Raw genomic sequence first — 13,613 nt, 5'->3', positions numbered from 1 at the left:
CACTCTACCTCCAGTCATGCTATGACATTTTATCCCCTTCCAAAACAGCTGTCTCCTTTCAGTGTCTTCTTCCTCTATCACATTGCTTCACAGTGTTTCACAGTCATGATGTTTAATTATTTTGCAAATCATTCTCAAACAGCAAAACGGTTTTATTTTCTTTCTACCCCTCTTTAATTCTGCTATGTCAATCTGTGTCCATCGTCCTACTCTCACAACATTTAATTACTCTTTTTAAAAGGGAGTTGTTTTTTTTAAGTGGCTGGCAGATGAGTAGTTTTGTGGGAGATGAGTAGTTTTTTCTTTGTCATCTCTAAAAGCTGTGACGTGATGTCACGCTCTGCTGAGCAGCCGTCCCATTTTCTGGGTTGCTGCACAGTGTGCAGCCTTGTAGTTAATGGAGGAGACTGTCCTCAGACTGGACTGGACGAGCACTGCTGGGTAGCCTGCGATGATAAACAATCATCTCTGCAATGTAAAGGGTCTGTGCAGCTACATTTTGTACAAGACAGGGTTCAACTTTTATGTTTTTTTGCCAGGTAGGGAAAGTGGGTCAGAATTCTACTTGCCTCTACACAAATTGTTTTATTTATTAGCGGTTATCAAATAACAACAAAGACCAAAGTTAATTGTCATGTATAATCTTTAATTAAGTAAATTAATCTGGAGTTTTGCCCACATCCAACTAAACTCCTGTTTCCAGTATAATTGAAATGCTCGCTTGTGCTTCAGCTCATAAACTTTGTCTTTACCCGCCACCATTTTCTTGCGAGTGCCCAATCGGTACTGCGCATGTGCGACTCTCATCAGAGATGAGAAGGAAGTGAGATGGCTCACTCCTTAGCTACTTCTATCATCAGCTCAGGAAAAAAAACAATGTGTATAATTATTTTTCACCATTTGCCCAATCAGGCAAGTGAGTTGCTAGATTTACTAGCCTGATGTGGCATTTTACTTGCCCCAGGCAAGCGGTCCATCCTTATTGTTGAGCCCTGAAAGAAAAATGTGAGAGAAAGCTGTGAAACTGAGATTTAAACTATTCCAAAATAAGCACAAAATCCCACACAGATGCAATCACACCCTCCTTGACACTCACACTCATTAGTTTTGCTACTTGTGAGGACATTACGGTGTCTCGCATTCATTACTCTACAATATAATACAATTTAACACCTCCACAAACCACAGCCTTCAAAATGACCATAAAGTAGAATCAACACATGTCTAAAATAGTTTCAGCAAAGACTAAATGTGATAACCTTCATGAAGTTAGGATTTATTGCCGGACTGTTGTATGACTGCATTAATTTTAAATAGGTGTACCTAATAAACTGGCAACTTAGTGTATGTCTACACGTTTTCTAAGGTTTGACTGTAACTTCCTCATATTAAGGAGTTACTCTATTACTCTCTCCATTCATGATGACTGTGTTTCTCTGGAAGATAGATTCATTGAACTGGAAACTGGGTCATTGTCTGTCTGAAGTAATGTCTTGGCAAGGCAGCTGGCTGCTTGCATAATCGGAGGCCAATGCAGTTGCTTCCACTGTCCATTGACCCAGCTCATGTAAGGTAAAAACTCTTTAAATAGTGGAGCCCGCTGTTGGCTGTATTTGGAGCTGGAGTTCACCACAAAGCGTGAGGCGTTCGGGTGGTCGCTGCAAGGCAGCAAGAAGGCAAGGAGTTTTATTGTCTTGATGTAATGGGGCAAGAGAGAATACTGGTTTTCTTGATTGGATTTGGTTGGTGCTGATGGGGAAGTCACTGAAATTGAGTTTTAGTCCAATATCATAAAGCTATCAATGCCACATGAGGATAACTGTCAAGTCAAACCAATTTACGTTAGCTCAAGTGGTGTAACTCTTAGTTTTATAAATTTACCAGAAAAACCAGATGGATTTCATTTTGATTGTGATTTGCTCTGCCTGCACTGCAACAACAGGAGTAATAGATAGATCCCACTTATCAGCATTTTTTATTTATTTACTTATTTACACTGTAACTATATATTGTATGTGTTTGATTCACACATTTGTACATAGTTGTTATATTTCTCATTTCTTATTTTTATCATTTATCTATATTGCTCTACATATATTATGTCATTATTACATAATTTACATTTTACATACTCCATTATTTCTGTATTTCCTCATATTTCTTTATGCTTATATATAAGAGCAACGGTAACGTCCCTCTTTCCCTCCGGGGATCATTACATTATTTCTGATTCTGATGTTGACTGGGTATGTGCATACAAGTTTCAGGTTGCTACTGTATGAGCTACTTGTTGTGATATAGAAGATGTGATGCTGACACGCCAAACAGAAAATAGTAGTACTCTCTCTAAGCTCTTGGGGGCATTTTCATATTGGCTATTGCCCACCCTCTCCACTCCTCCGCCGCTCAGCTTTCACATTGATAATGTTGGTCCATACCCAAGTACACTTGCGTCATCATCCACGTGTATTTGTTTATGTAGAGATCAGCTGTTCTGGTGGCGGAGCATCGCAAAACACTTCAATCAAACTTGAGAAAATCAAAATAAAACTCACCAAAACTCTCTTCGTTAGTCTTTCCAACAATCACCAACTCTGGTTTGGTTGAAATAAACTCTTATTTCACTGAGTATGATGTGAAAATATGCCGGCTCTACACTCTGTCACTCAGTAAAGTTTCCTTTCTTAACTGTGTGTGTGTGTGTGTGTGTGTGTGTGCGTGTGTGTGTGTGTGTGTATAGGTGGTGTCTCAGACAGTCAGCCTGGTGGACCTGTCCTGCTACAGTCTGGAAGCAGTGCCTGAATATCTATTTTACTGTCAGGATATCACCCACCTCAACCTGAGGCACAACTTCATGAGCCTTCAGGGGCCTGGAGGCCTGCTCAACCTCCCCAGGTAATCACACATTCTCAACCTGAATCATGTTACACAAACAATTGCTAACAGAGGGATGTAGGAGACCGTTGTTCAGCCAGGAGATCATGGCCTTGTGGCGGAAAGTGTCTGTCTCGCTGAAATATGTTTCTGCACAATAGAGAATCTCTACTGCATTTTTTTAGGCGCTATTCTGTAGTTGACCCTGTAGATAAAAGGAAATAGTCTGTACTCTGAACAGTGTGACTCACGGCAGCCACCTCCACCACTCACAGCACCTTGGGGAACAAGAGGAAGGTGGAGTTAATATGGAAGATCTGACTGTGCACCCGCATGGCACTACTTCAAATGTGCAAATGTGTACACACACACACACACACACACACACACACACACACACACACACACACACATCGGGATAGATGCTTAGGACGTGTTTTTATTTGAAACAGCCAGCTGATACCTTAGGAGGTGACATGAATGAACAAACACACATTTCAAATCGTCAAATGTAGTAGACATTGTATGACTGGCCGATCTAAATCTGGTAACATCATACACTGGTTATACTAAGGCACAAATGGGGTGATTGCCGAGACACTGACTGATTTTTCCAGCTGCTTTCAGAGACGTCTTAATAACATGCTGTAAGACCGAAGCACAAATAACGGCACCAAACTCCCACAGTGAATTTGTGGTGAATGAATCTACAGTATCTAATTTCCACAGTGTTCATCCCGGATGTTCAGCCTGAGATGTTAGTTCAATCAGGAGAGACATTTAACGTGAACAAATACATTTATTACATGGTGCACAATAAAGTTAGAATTGTGGAGAGTGTTTGGCGATTAGACCCCATCGTGACGTAGTCATATTTAGGGGGTGTAGTGATGCCATGGTTAGTACTGGAATATTCCCGCTGATGGAGTCTAGACACTGGTGGTGGCGAAAGAAAGTTGGCTGAAGATCTGGATGATGGGATGTGGAGCGGGACTTCTGATGAGCTCAGTGGAAGGAACCTTGGGCACTGGATGTGATGAAGACTAGAGGTGAATTGGGTGGAGAAGGGTCGCTTCCATTCGTACTGAAATGACAATTGACAGCAGAGAGGGGAACAGTTTTTTATTTAAAGTTTGACAGCAACGATATGATTGGCTAAGGGAGATCTTGGCAAAACCGGGTTGGTTTAAAGGTATAATGTAACATTTGTCGGTTGCTGTTTGTAAAACACAGCATTCAAAGTTGGCCCCCTCCTCCACGGCTCAACGAGCGAGTGAGGAAGGGAGAGAGAGAGCAGCGCGAATTATAGAGTGACTGAAGAGAGGGATCGGTGTTAATGAGAACAAAGCAGTGAATCAGAAAAATAAAACGTTATTGCTGAAGCCCAGAAACGTCCAGAACACAGCAAAATATATAAGAAAAGAGAAAATACAGGCAGAGGGCAGGCTCTCTGCAGATACAGACACCAACACACACTTCTAGTGGGTCATAATAGTGATGATTGAGAGGAATTATTTTTGTATCAGTCTGTACCTTGTTTTTTTAGAAAATTCCTGCATATTATACCTTTTAACTTAGAGTGAACGCCTATAGTCAGCTGATGGAATAGAAGCCAGAGAGTGAGAGACAGAGATTTGTGAATGAATGAGAGCGTAAAAAGAGTCTTAGTACCATATACCTTCTTTTCATTCACATTCCTTCTCAACTGCATTCTCCCGAGGCACAACTGAAAATGTGGACCACAGTAGCGGGCCAACTAATATGCTGGTGCTCGTCTCTGCGTCATTGAATCTTCCTATATTTTCACCACTCTTTTTCACTCTGTGTCTGTTATCCATATGAAAGCAACAACAAACAACAACTAACTTTTTTCCCTCACTCAAACCGCAGCTTTTGATTGCTGTTTGTCACACTATGTTGGTGTTCACTCACTGTTACAACACATCTGTTATCATGATATTTGTGCAAATGAACTGGGCAAAATGTCACAATGAATATGATAAGTGAGGTCCTTCATGCTGTTTTCTCTTTCTTTAGGTTTTCTCAGCTGAAGAGCCTGAACTTGTCTCACAACCGTCTGGGTGTGTTCCCTGAAATTGTGTGTGAGATCCTCACCGTGACTGAACTCAACCTGTCCTGTAATAATCTCCACACCGTCCCTGTACAGATAGGCAACCTTCAAAGGTGTGACACAGTGACACGCATATACATACATTACACACAGTACGTGAATACAATAGCTATGCATGAACAAACAGTACACACAGTACGTGAATACAATAGCTATGCATGAACAAACAGTACACACAGTACGTGAATACAATAGCTATGCATGAACAAACAGTACACACAGTACGTGAATACAATAGCTATGCATGAACAAACAGTACACACAAACATGATACTGTATTTGAACTGCATGAGGTAATTGCAGCAGCACATAAAAAAGTACACCGAGTAATTCTGTAAAAAATTAATCCAAAAGAGAACCACACAGTGAAATCTTGCACAAATTGCAATTTCGGTCACCTTTAACAGAAACAACAATACATGCGTAGTGTTTAAAAAAACACTAGAGAGTTGATATAGTCACAAACATGCCACATAGAGTAGGTGCACTGGGCTTAATCATTTGGCAAATAATCATATATCACATGTATGGTGGTTGAGCAGTGCAAGCCATAACAACATTTCATAATATTTTGGGTGGATTTTTTAGGTTTGATGGTAAATATTTTAGAGAAACAACAATGAAAACAAATGAACAAAACAGAAAACACAGCATGTTGCCCTCCAGCTGCGAGGAATATCATCAATATTCAATCAGAAATAAGAAAGATAATCCATTTATTCTCAGTAATATCATGTGTTCCGTCTTGTTCATTTGTTTTCTGAAGTGTGATGTGTCAAAAGCTGTTGTGGTTTGCCCCTTTTTTGGGCACATAATTAATGTTCTCATAAAATCTGGATTGAGGTTTTAATGGATTCAGTGAAATGCATTAAGTTAAAATATTTTGTTATGCAATCAGATTAAGTCAGGGAAGCTAAATCGGGCCGTTTTCATACTGTGGATCAGCTTAATGTAGGATGCTGCTCAGTAAACAATGGCTATATAACTACAAATCAACACAAGCAGATATTTTGACCAGTCTTTGAAGTAAAACATGACGTGTTGTTTTCTCCTCTCCATCTTGTAGCCTGCAGACGCTGTCTTTGGATGGAAACCACCTCAGCTCCCTACCTGAAGAGCTGGGTGGCCTGTCCCAGCTCAACAGCCTGGGGCTCTCCTTCAACAACTTCTCTCACATCCCTGCTGTGCTGGAGAGGTTGAGCGCAGTGGACAAGCTGGCCATGGCTGGGAACAGAGTGGAGAGTCTAGAGTTGTGTACTCTGGCCAGAATGAGCCACCTGAAAAACATCGACCTCCGGTAAGAGGCCTGCCAGGGAATCAGTAGTTCTCAGCCTGTCTACACTTCCTTAGTCTCTTTCCTCTCTTCTTTTTCTGTTGGATCAGTATCTAAAATGTAATATGTAATGTGAAGGGAGACCCCCAAACACGGTCAATCATTCAGTGAAAATTAATAATATTTTAGTTTTTTATTTCATCCTCTAGCATTGACAGGAAGATAAATGACACTAGTCTGAACCCCAGCCACTCCTCGCCTCACCTTTTTTTTATTAAACATTTATTTATAGATGCCAGGTTTGCTGAGCACAAATGATTTTTTTTCTGCATTGCTCTGCTTCACACCTGGGAGCTGCCTAGAACTACAGTCTTATATATGTGTTGGCCTCTTAGCGGCTCCACAGGAACAGTTGGGAACTAAGTGTCTTGCTCAAGGGGACCTCTGTGGTGGGTAATGAGGGATGGGAAGGCTCTACTCATTGATTTTCCTACCAGTCTGAAGATCGAACCAGCAGCCAGCTAATAATTCAACCTTGAGTGTTAAGTTGCGGTTTGGCACCGGCAGACTATATTTATAAGGGCAAGGTGCATCTGTGGTGGATTAGTGAGCTGGCAGCTCTCATAAAAGTTGAAGTGTTGTTTATTAACAGGATGGATGGGGTCAGGGAGAGCTCACAAACTCAGAATTTCTTTACTTTTTGTTGTTCACTTTGTTTTAAAAGGTAAGATGCTAAATATTGGTAGACAAGTCTGACAAAGAAGTTAATAGCAGTTGTCCCCCAGTTGAAAGAAAGGAAGAGACAAAGGAGTGGTTCCAGTGTTGTCTTCCAACAAACACAATATCTTGGATGCCAATGTTATATTTGTATTGAAACCTGAGGGATTGATGTGTTTAAAATGTGTTTCATCTATCATTTTCAAATACACATTGATTGACCTATAAGATTGTTGCGATATTTGTTCATACTTCCGCATGCCCCTCACCATGTAATTTAAATTACCATGTTATTGCTCTATTCTGGCCCAAGGTGAAACTGCAGGGACATATTCCAGACTGGAAAATTTAGAGGACACATGTTAACTACTATTATTAATTTCTATATATTCCACAATCATTGTAAACACAGGCGCAGTTTGCATTGGTTCAGGGGACTCACTGAACCCCCTTGTGACTGTAGCCAAAAATGCACGATATCTATATTTTTTATAATAACACAGAACTAATAATGTATTGTAATGATGAAGAATATCGGCCTATCGGTTGTGTCTTCTTATTAACAGAATAAGAAACCAACAAGATAAGAAGATAGATTGGTGGTCTTTTTATTTACTTATAACAACATCGGATGCTCTCTGTCTACACTTAATCCATTAAATGTAAACAAACCACGTACCCATCAGCTGTGCGCTCGAAATCAGACTGGAGACGTAACCACTTTAAAGATAGATGATACTTGCTATCTTCTTACATTTGTACTTTTTAAACTGAAAACACACTTTTTATAATGTGATATTTACGGGAAATGACATACAATATAGCCAACAGCAAAAAGGAAACTTTCAGGCGATCTCCCTTCAGCCAGCTGCCTCCTTATTTAAGTTTTTATAGTGAAATGAGGAGGTATAGTACAGATAACTCCTCATTTCAACTTCATCAATCAGCCCTTCCTTGTCCATTGTGGCGCTTTCGAAGGGAGCGACAGGAATAAATAGAAACACGTCGCACTGCTCAGCGCCTGTTAGGATATTCCAGTAGAAAACAATGCAATCAAACTGATTTTGTCACAGACGGTTGCTCTTGTCGCATTCAGGTAGGACACGGTGTGATATGTAGGCTACACACAGCATCCCAATACACCAAGACCTCTCTGTGTTGTACACATTACATTTCCTCTAGATTTGTTTTTGGTGAACCCCCAACCTTAAAGTTCAAATTGCGCTAAATGACATTTCAGAGTTTCTTCACTGCACTTTTATTTAATGTCACTTTATCTCTTCTGCTCCAGTAGAAATAACCAGTGATATTTCATCTCTTGTGCTCCGTGTTAAATGCAGATTGAATCGGCTGCACTGGATGAAAAGTGAGAGTCTGGAGGCAGTGAGCCAGGTGACCCAGCTGGACATACGGGACAATTGCTTGGACTCACTAGACCTGAGCTCCGTCTGCAACCTGGAGACTCTACACTGCCAGCGCAACCAGCTGGGGACACTCACACTCAGCGGTTTCACACTGCGCATGCTTCATGCCGGCAGCAACCGTGAGTCTAACAGAGCGTCAACTAGCTGCTATTATTGCCTCATTCTCCTGTTTGTATGTTCAGGCCCTTCTCCCTAGTGATACATTCGTCTTATAAACACACATATGAACGGGCCAGATGTTTAGCTGCTGATTGCTGCTTTTATCTGCCCACAGGCCTTTCAACAGTCAACATCTATCCAGTCCCCAACCAGCTGACACACATGGACCTATCACAGTGAGTTCTGGCTGGGAGGAAGAATTGGTCTCTATGTTCACAGATTTTTTAACAGGGGCTCTGATGTCTAAAATTAGTATCTTTATCTTAATGCTCATTAATCTAGTTGTGCACAGCGCTTAATGGAGGTGTAAATGAATTTGAATACTGAATTGGATAATCAATACCCAACAAAACAAATACTCTGTGGAATCTATCAAGTGAATCTTGTATGTATGTATGAGGCAAAGATGCTAAACAATTGCAAAGAGGTCTGAACCAACCTACAGTAAGAAACATCTGTAAAATGTCCTTTTTCTAGTCAACCTCCAGTATTAACTGTGGACACTATTAACTGTTTTTATTAAAATGCAGATAGAGATAATTTGCATACTTAAATAACCCGGAGGATATTATTTTGGCCTCGTGTTTACCACAGTTCCAAAACTGTTTACTCATCTGTACCATTAAAAGCAAAATGCCAACTCCGCTCAGTTTGAATGTTTGTGTGTGTGTGTCTTTCTATGTGTGCGACTGTGTGTGTGTTGAGACAGGAACCTTTTGGAGTACCTTCCGGACTGGGTGTGTGACTGCAGAAAAATTGAGATGCTGGACGTCACGCACAACCTCCTGTCTGAGCTTCCTTCCAGGTTACTGACCTTATTCTGTCACTAATCCTGAACCTTTTCTGCTGATACTTTATCTTTTATGTTGCATAATTTGAATGCCGTCAGCCTCTTGTAATAAACAGATGGCTATCGCGTCTAGAATTAGAAGATCATGTGTCACATTACACACTGTCATGCTTTTTAACTGCTCACTCTTTTGCCAAACTGCTTTTCATAATGTCCATCTTAAGCATTGGTTATGGTAGTGGAACCATGGAAAGGACGAGGCACAAATGACAGCAGGTAGTCTCTTTGTGTCAGATAGTGAAACAGTAAAATATGGCCTCCTATAGTGCCTGCCCATCATTCGCTGGCAGCCCTCAACACTCAGCGCAGGCATTTGCATTTGAATGAGACATCAGAAAAGCTTTTGCAAATGAGATAATATTCCTCTATCCACTGTACCCACTCATGACTTCTGTGATGTTTCAGGAGAGAATAAAAAAAGCCGCTGTGCTGGTCTGTTTCGGCAGCCAAGCTGAAAAGGTCATTGGTGGATTAGTTAGCATGGGTTGCCATTCCTCGCACCCCCCCGCCCCCCAGCTAGTAGTCAAGTCTGCACAGGGAGACGATGTTCTTTGGTTTATTGTCTTTTTGTTGGTCTGTTATTTTTTTCTTGTTTTAATCTGACTCTCTAATGTCTCTTCTGGCCTCCGACAGACTGCTCAACAGCTTGAGTTTGAGAAAGCTGCTGGCGGGGAACAATCGTTTGCAGAGAGTGCCTGACCTACTTGACCACATCCCTCTGGAAGCCCTAGACCTCCAGCATAACAAGCTAGCCGAGCTCCCTGAGAGTCTGTTTTTCAAGGCCTTAAAGTGAGTCACTCAAGCTCCTCTTCTTCACAGCTCTTTCTGTTTCCTTTCTCATTCTGTCCTCAAGACTATTTATGCTATTAGTTGAGTCTTGTAGCAGCTGGTTCCTCTGCTGCTTTACCTGCAGCATGTGTTCCCTGTTTGACAGTTATTGTATCACAGCTCATCGTTTTGGGGAGGAAGTATAGATTGTGGTCGAGATCAATGGAGCATTCCAAAACGTAACTGGAGCTTAATTTGCCCTCCTATTTCCTGTGTGGTAAATCACTTAACACCCATTAGTAGTTCAAATGCCCTAATGTACTTTACTGTCTCTAATGCTGAGACGTAATGGCAGTGACTGCTTTGTGCATGATGGGTTTCCTGATACGTTGTCTAAGAGCTGCACAGCTTGCAGGGTAAAGCAGTTACACTCAGGACTGATGGAAACGTTATACGGCTATAGAGGTTGTTAAGTAACACTTTTCACATCTTTGATATTTCTCATATTCGTGTAGAGACAGAATTCCAAAAGACCACAAGATCAGTGAGGTGTCAGCAGTCTTGTATCATTGCACTTTAATAATGTCTGTTTTAAAACAACAGCATGACAAGGTTCACTCCCTCATGTGTCAGACGGAGAGGTTTTATTACTGTTCAGCATGTGATACGCACAGACAATGACTTAACAACATCAATTACATAAGAACCAGTGGAGCTCAAATTACTGTCCTCCTCTCAGTGCAGGTTCAACAGCATGTAAATCAATGCTCCACTTGCAGGGATGAATCAACGGTCTGTGTCTAGAAGTATCCTCTTCAGTACAATGAGAATAAGAATGTAAATGAGAAAAAATATCAACCTTAAACCCACACCTCAAAAATCGACATGTATCCCTGCACTAACATTACGGTACGTCCTATATATTCTGTACATAATAGGTGGCTATTGACTTTAAATCTTGCTAGTATAGTAACGTTAGATTCCTGGCTCATAGCTGAGCCAAAGGGCTCTATGAGCTGAGTGGACTAGAAATATCTCCCGTTACCAAGTCGTATCTAAGGTCCGTCCTATTTACTGGAGCAATGACCAATGTTTCCATTGCATAAGAACCTTATGGGATTGTTATGATTTTTCCAGGTGTTATCAAACCCTCAGAGTTACCAGGAAAACGGAGTGAAATGATTATGAAAAACTTAAGATTTTGGTTGCAAAACAAGTGGAAATATAAATTAATGGTCTTCATTTTTTTTCTTTGGCAAGTGATCACGGGAATGAGATCCTAAAACCCGGAAAATGAGTTAGCATTTTTGCACTTCTGGTTCCCTTGTCTCAAAGTCAATGGGTTTTTTGAATGTGTTTTTAGTTAGATGCCTGAAATAAGGTCTGTGGTTAACACAAGCTGAAGACATTTTTGTTTTGTTCTACGACATAAAATAATTCAGTAAATATCCCACTCGTGAATTTTGAAGCCTTTATGTGTCTTAAAAAAGGCGGTTGCTAACAAGAGGCTAAATGAGATTACTAAACGTCATCAGGCCGCCTCGTCCGCCTTTACAGCCTCGTTGTGTATACTCCATACTTCATGCGACCGTGCTGTAGTTTGTTTATAGCCTAACGTTAGCTTTTCTCTTCTGGCAATTGCATTCACGCTTCAAAAATCATAAAGGTAGTGTTCATTAGTGAAGATTATCTTGCTGAACAAAACTTGTAAGTATCATAAATGTGTGTTTGCCACAGAGCTTATTTTCTGCAATAACCCAAACCCCAATGGAAAAATCCCATTGGCTTTTTGTCAAAGGAACCAGGGCAATGCTGACTTCCTGGTTGGCCTACAAAAATACATCATCCCTGGAGCACTCTACAAGTGGGATAATGCCCTTCGAGGTGTCCATAATCAGGAATTAAGGGTATTCGCGGAAAATAAATTCCTGATAATTGATGCCTCGTCGGGCATTATCCCTCACTACCAATACATGCAACTATTGTTAGAGTAACGTGATATTAATCATGTTGCTAAATACTACTTTACTGAATATACTTTTTTTTTAATTTGAAGTTGTATTTTATAAGCTCCCTAATAGATATTTACATTAACACCCTTTGCCTGCTCTTAGTCATAGTCCTGAAGTACTTAAAACAAAATTAAAACACAAAGGCAGACAGTTATGTCCCCAGTATAGACATAAATACCATGGAAAAGACAGAAAAGCTACATAGACCGAAAAAAAACAGCTGTATTAATCTGGACCTTCCATTTGCTCACTTTTAATTCCTGTTTTTTTAATTTTTGTTTACATTCTGCATTGGGTGGTTCATGGGAAGGGGAAGGGCCTCCTTTTTTCAGAAAGTTGCATTTGATAACATTATTTGTATTATTTTGTATTATTTTGTACAGAATATGTGTATTTCCCTGAACTCAGGATATAAATATCCCCCATTATAATGATGACTCTGCTCAGGCAACTCAGATGTTTAGCTTCAGCTTCTCCAAATCCATTGTAAATGAGACCTGATTGGATGTGATCCTGGCTGTAAAATAATGAGCAGGGAAGATATCTGTATACCTTTTTTAAACTAACGTATCTGTTGTTTGTATTTGTCTTCCCTCACAGCCTAAAATACTTAAATGTGTCAGCCAATGCCCTGGAAAGTATTCCTTCCAGCAGCCCATCAGAGGAGAGCCTCAGCACACTCCAGGAGCTCTACCTGACGGGGAACAACCTGAATGAGAACTGCGGTGCTCTGCTGGTTGGACACCAGAACCTGCGGGTCCTTCACATCGCCTACAATCAGTTGCTCTCCTTCCCTGCCAGGTGGGTTACCTCAGCTTTCATGTCAATCAGTGTTCATAATGTGTTGTGCTCGACTTGTTTCGCTTTTTCACTGTCATGTTTGTGTGTCTTTAGTAAGCTGAGTAAACTGGAGCTGCTGGAGGAGCTAAATCTAAGTGGCAACAAGCTAAAGACGATCCCCTCCACTGTGTCCAGCTGTAAAAGACTGCACACCCTCATAGCACACTCCAACCACATTACTGTCTTCCCAGAGATCCTCAACCTGCCTGAGATCAAGGTCAGACTTGTTCTAGTATGATTTGCCTGACCAGTGTGTGTATGATTATGTTCAGCAGCCTGTGTCAGCTCACATGTGTTTCGTACGTTTGTAGCTTGTAGATCTAAGCTGTAATGAGCTGACTGAGATCCAGCTGCCCGACTCGCTGCCGGCCACTCTGCAAGAGCTGGACCTGACAGGCAACAGCAGCTTGATGCTGGAACATAAAACCCTCAACCTCTTCAGGTGAGACCAGTTCATTCTTATATGTGAAACATAAAGAATCCACAAATAATAAATGTATATCTGTGTGATGAAATGGTGCATGTACAGTATATATATCTTCTTCTACAATTCCTTCCACTATAA

At 40.9% G+C, this 13,613-nt stretch overlaps 1 protein-coding gene across 2 annotated transcripts in view; it reads left to right on the top strand.

The window, feature by feature from the left end:
- phlpp2 (PH domain and leucine rich repeat protein phosphatase 2) overlaps nt 1–13,613 on the top strand; it is a 50,268-nt gene that overhangs the window by 28,469 nt on the left and 8,186 nt on the right. For both annotated transcript variants that reach the window (XM_074617882.1, XM_074617874.1), the window contains exons 6-15: nt 2,741–2,895; nt 4,912–5,058; nt 6,072–6,302; nt 8,336–8,538; nt 8,694–8,754; nt 9,288–9,383; nt 10,062–10,217; nt 12,809–13,009; nt 13,103–13,265; nt 13,360–13,490. In XM_074617882.1, coding sequence (XP_074473983.1) covers nt 2,741–2,895; nt 4,912–5,058; nt 6,072–6,302; nt 8,336–8,538; nt 8,694–8,754; nt 9,288–9,383; nt 10,062–10,217; nt 12,809–13,009; nt 13,103–13,265; nt 13,360–13,490 — 1,544 coding nt within the window. The remainder of the gene's footprint in view (nt 1–2,740; nt 2,896–4,911; nt 5,059–6,071; nt 6,303–8,335; nt 8,539–8,693; nt 8,755–9,287; nt 9,384–10,061; nt 10,218–12,808; nt 13,010–13,102; nt 13,266–13,359; nt 13,491–13,613) is intronic.

Source organism: Sebastes fasciatus, chromosome 2 (genome assembly GCF_043250625.1).
Source record: "Sebastes fasciatus isolate fSebFas1 chromosome 2, fSebFas1.pri, whole genome shotgun sequence".
NCBI lineage: Eukaryota > Metazoa > Chordata > Actinopteri > Perciformes > Sebastidae > Sebastes > Sebastes fasciatus.
Note: the sequence above shows the minus strand (reverse complement) of the source record. Positions and strands in the feature narration are given on the sequence as shown.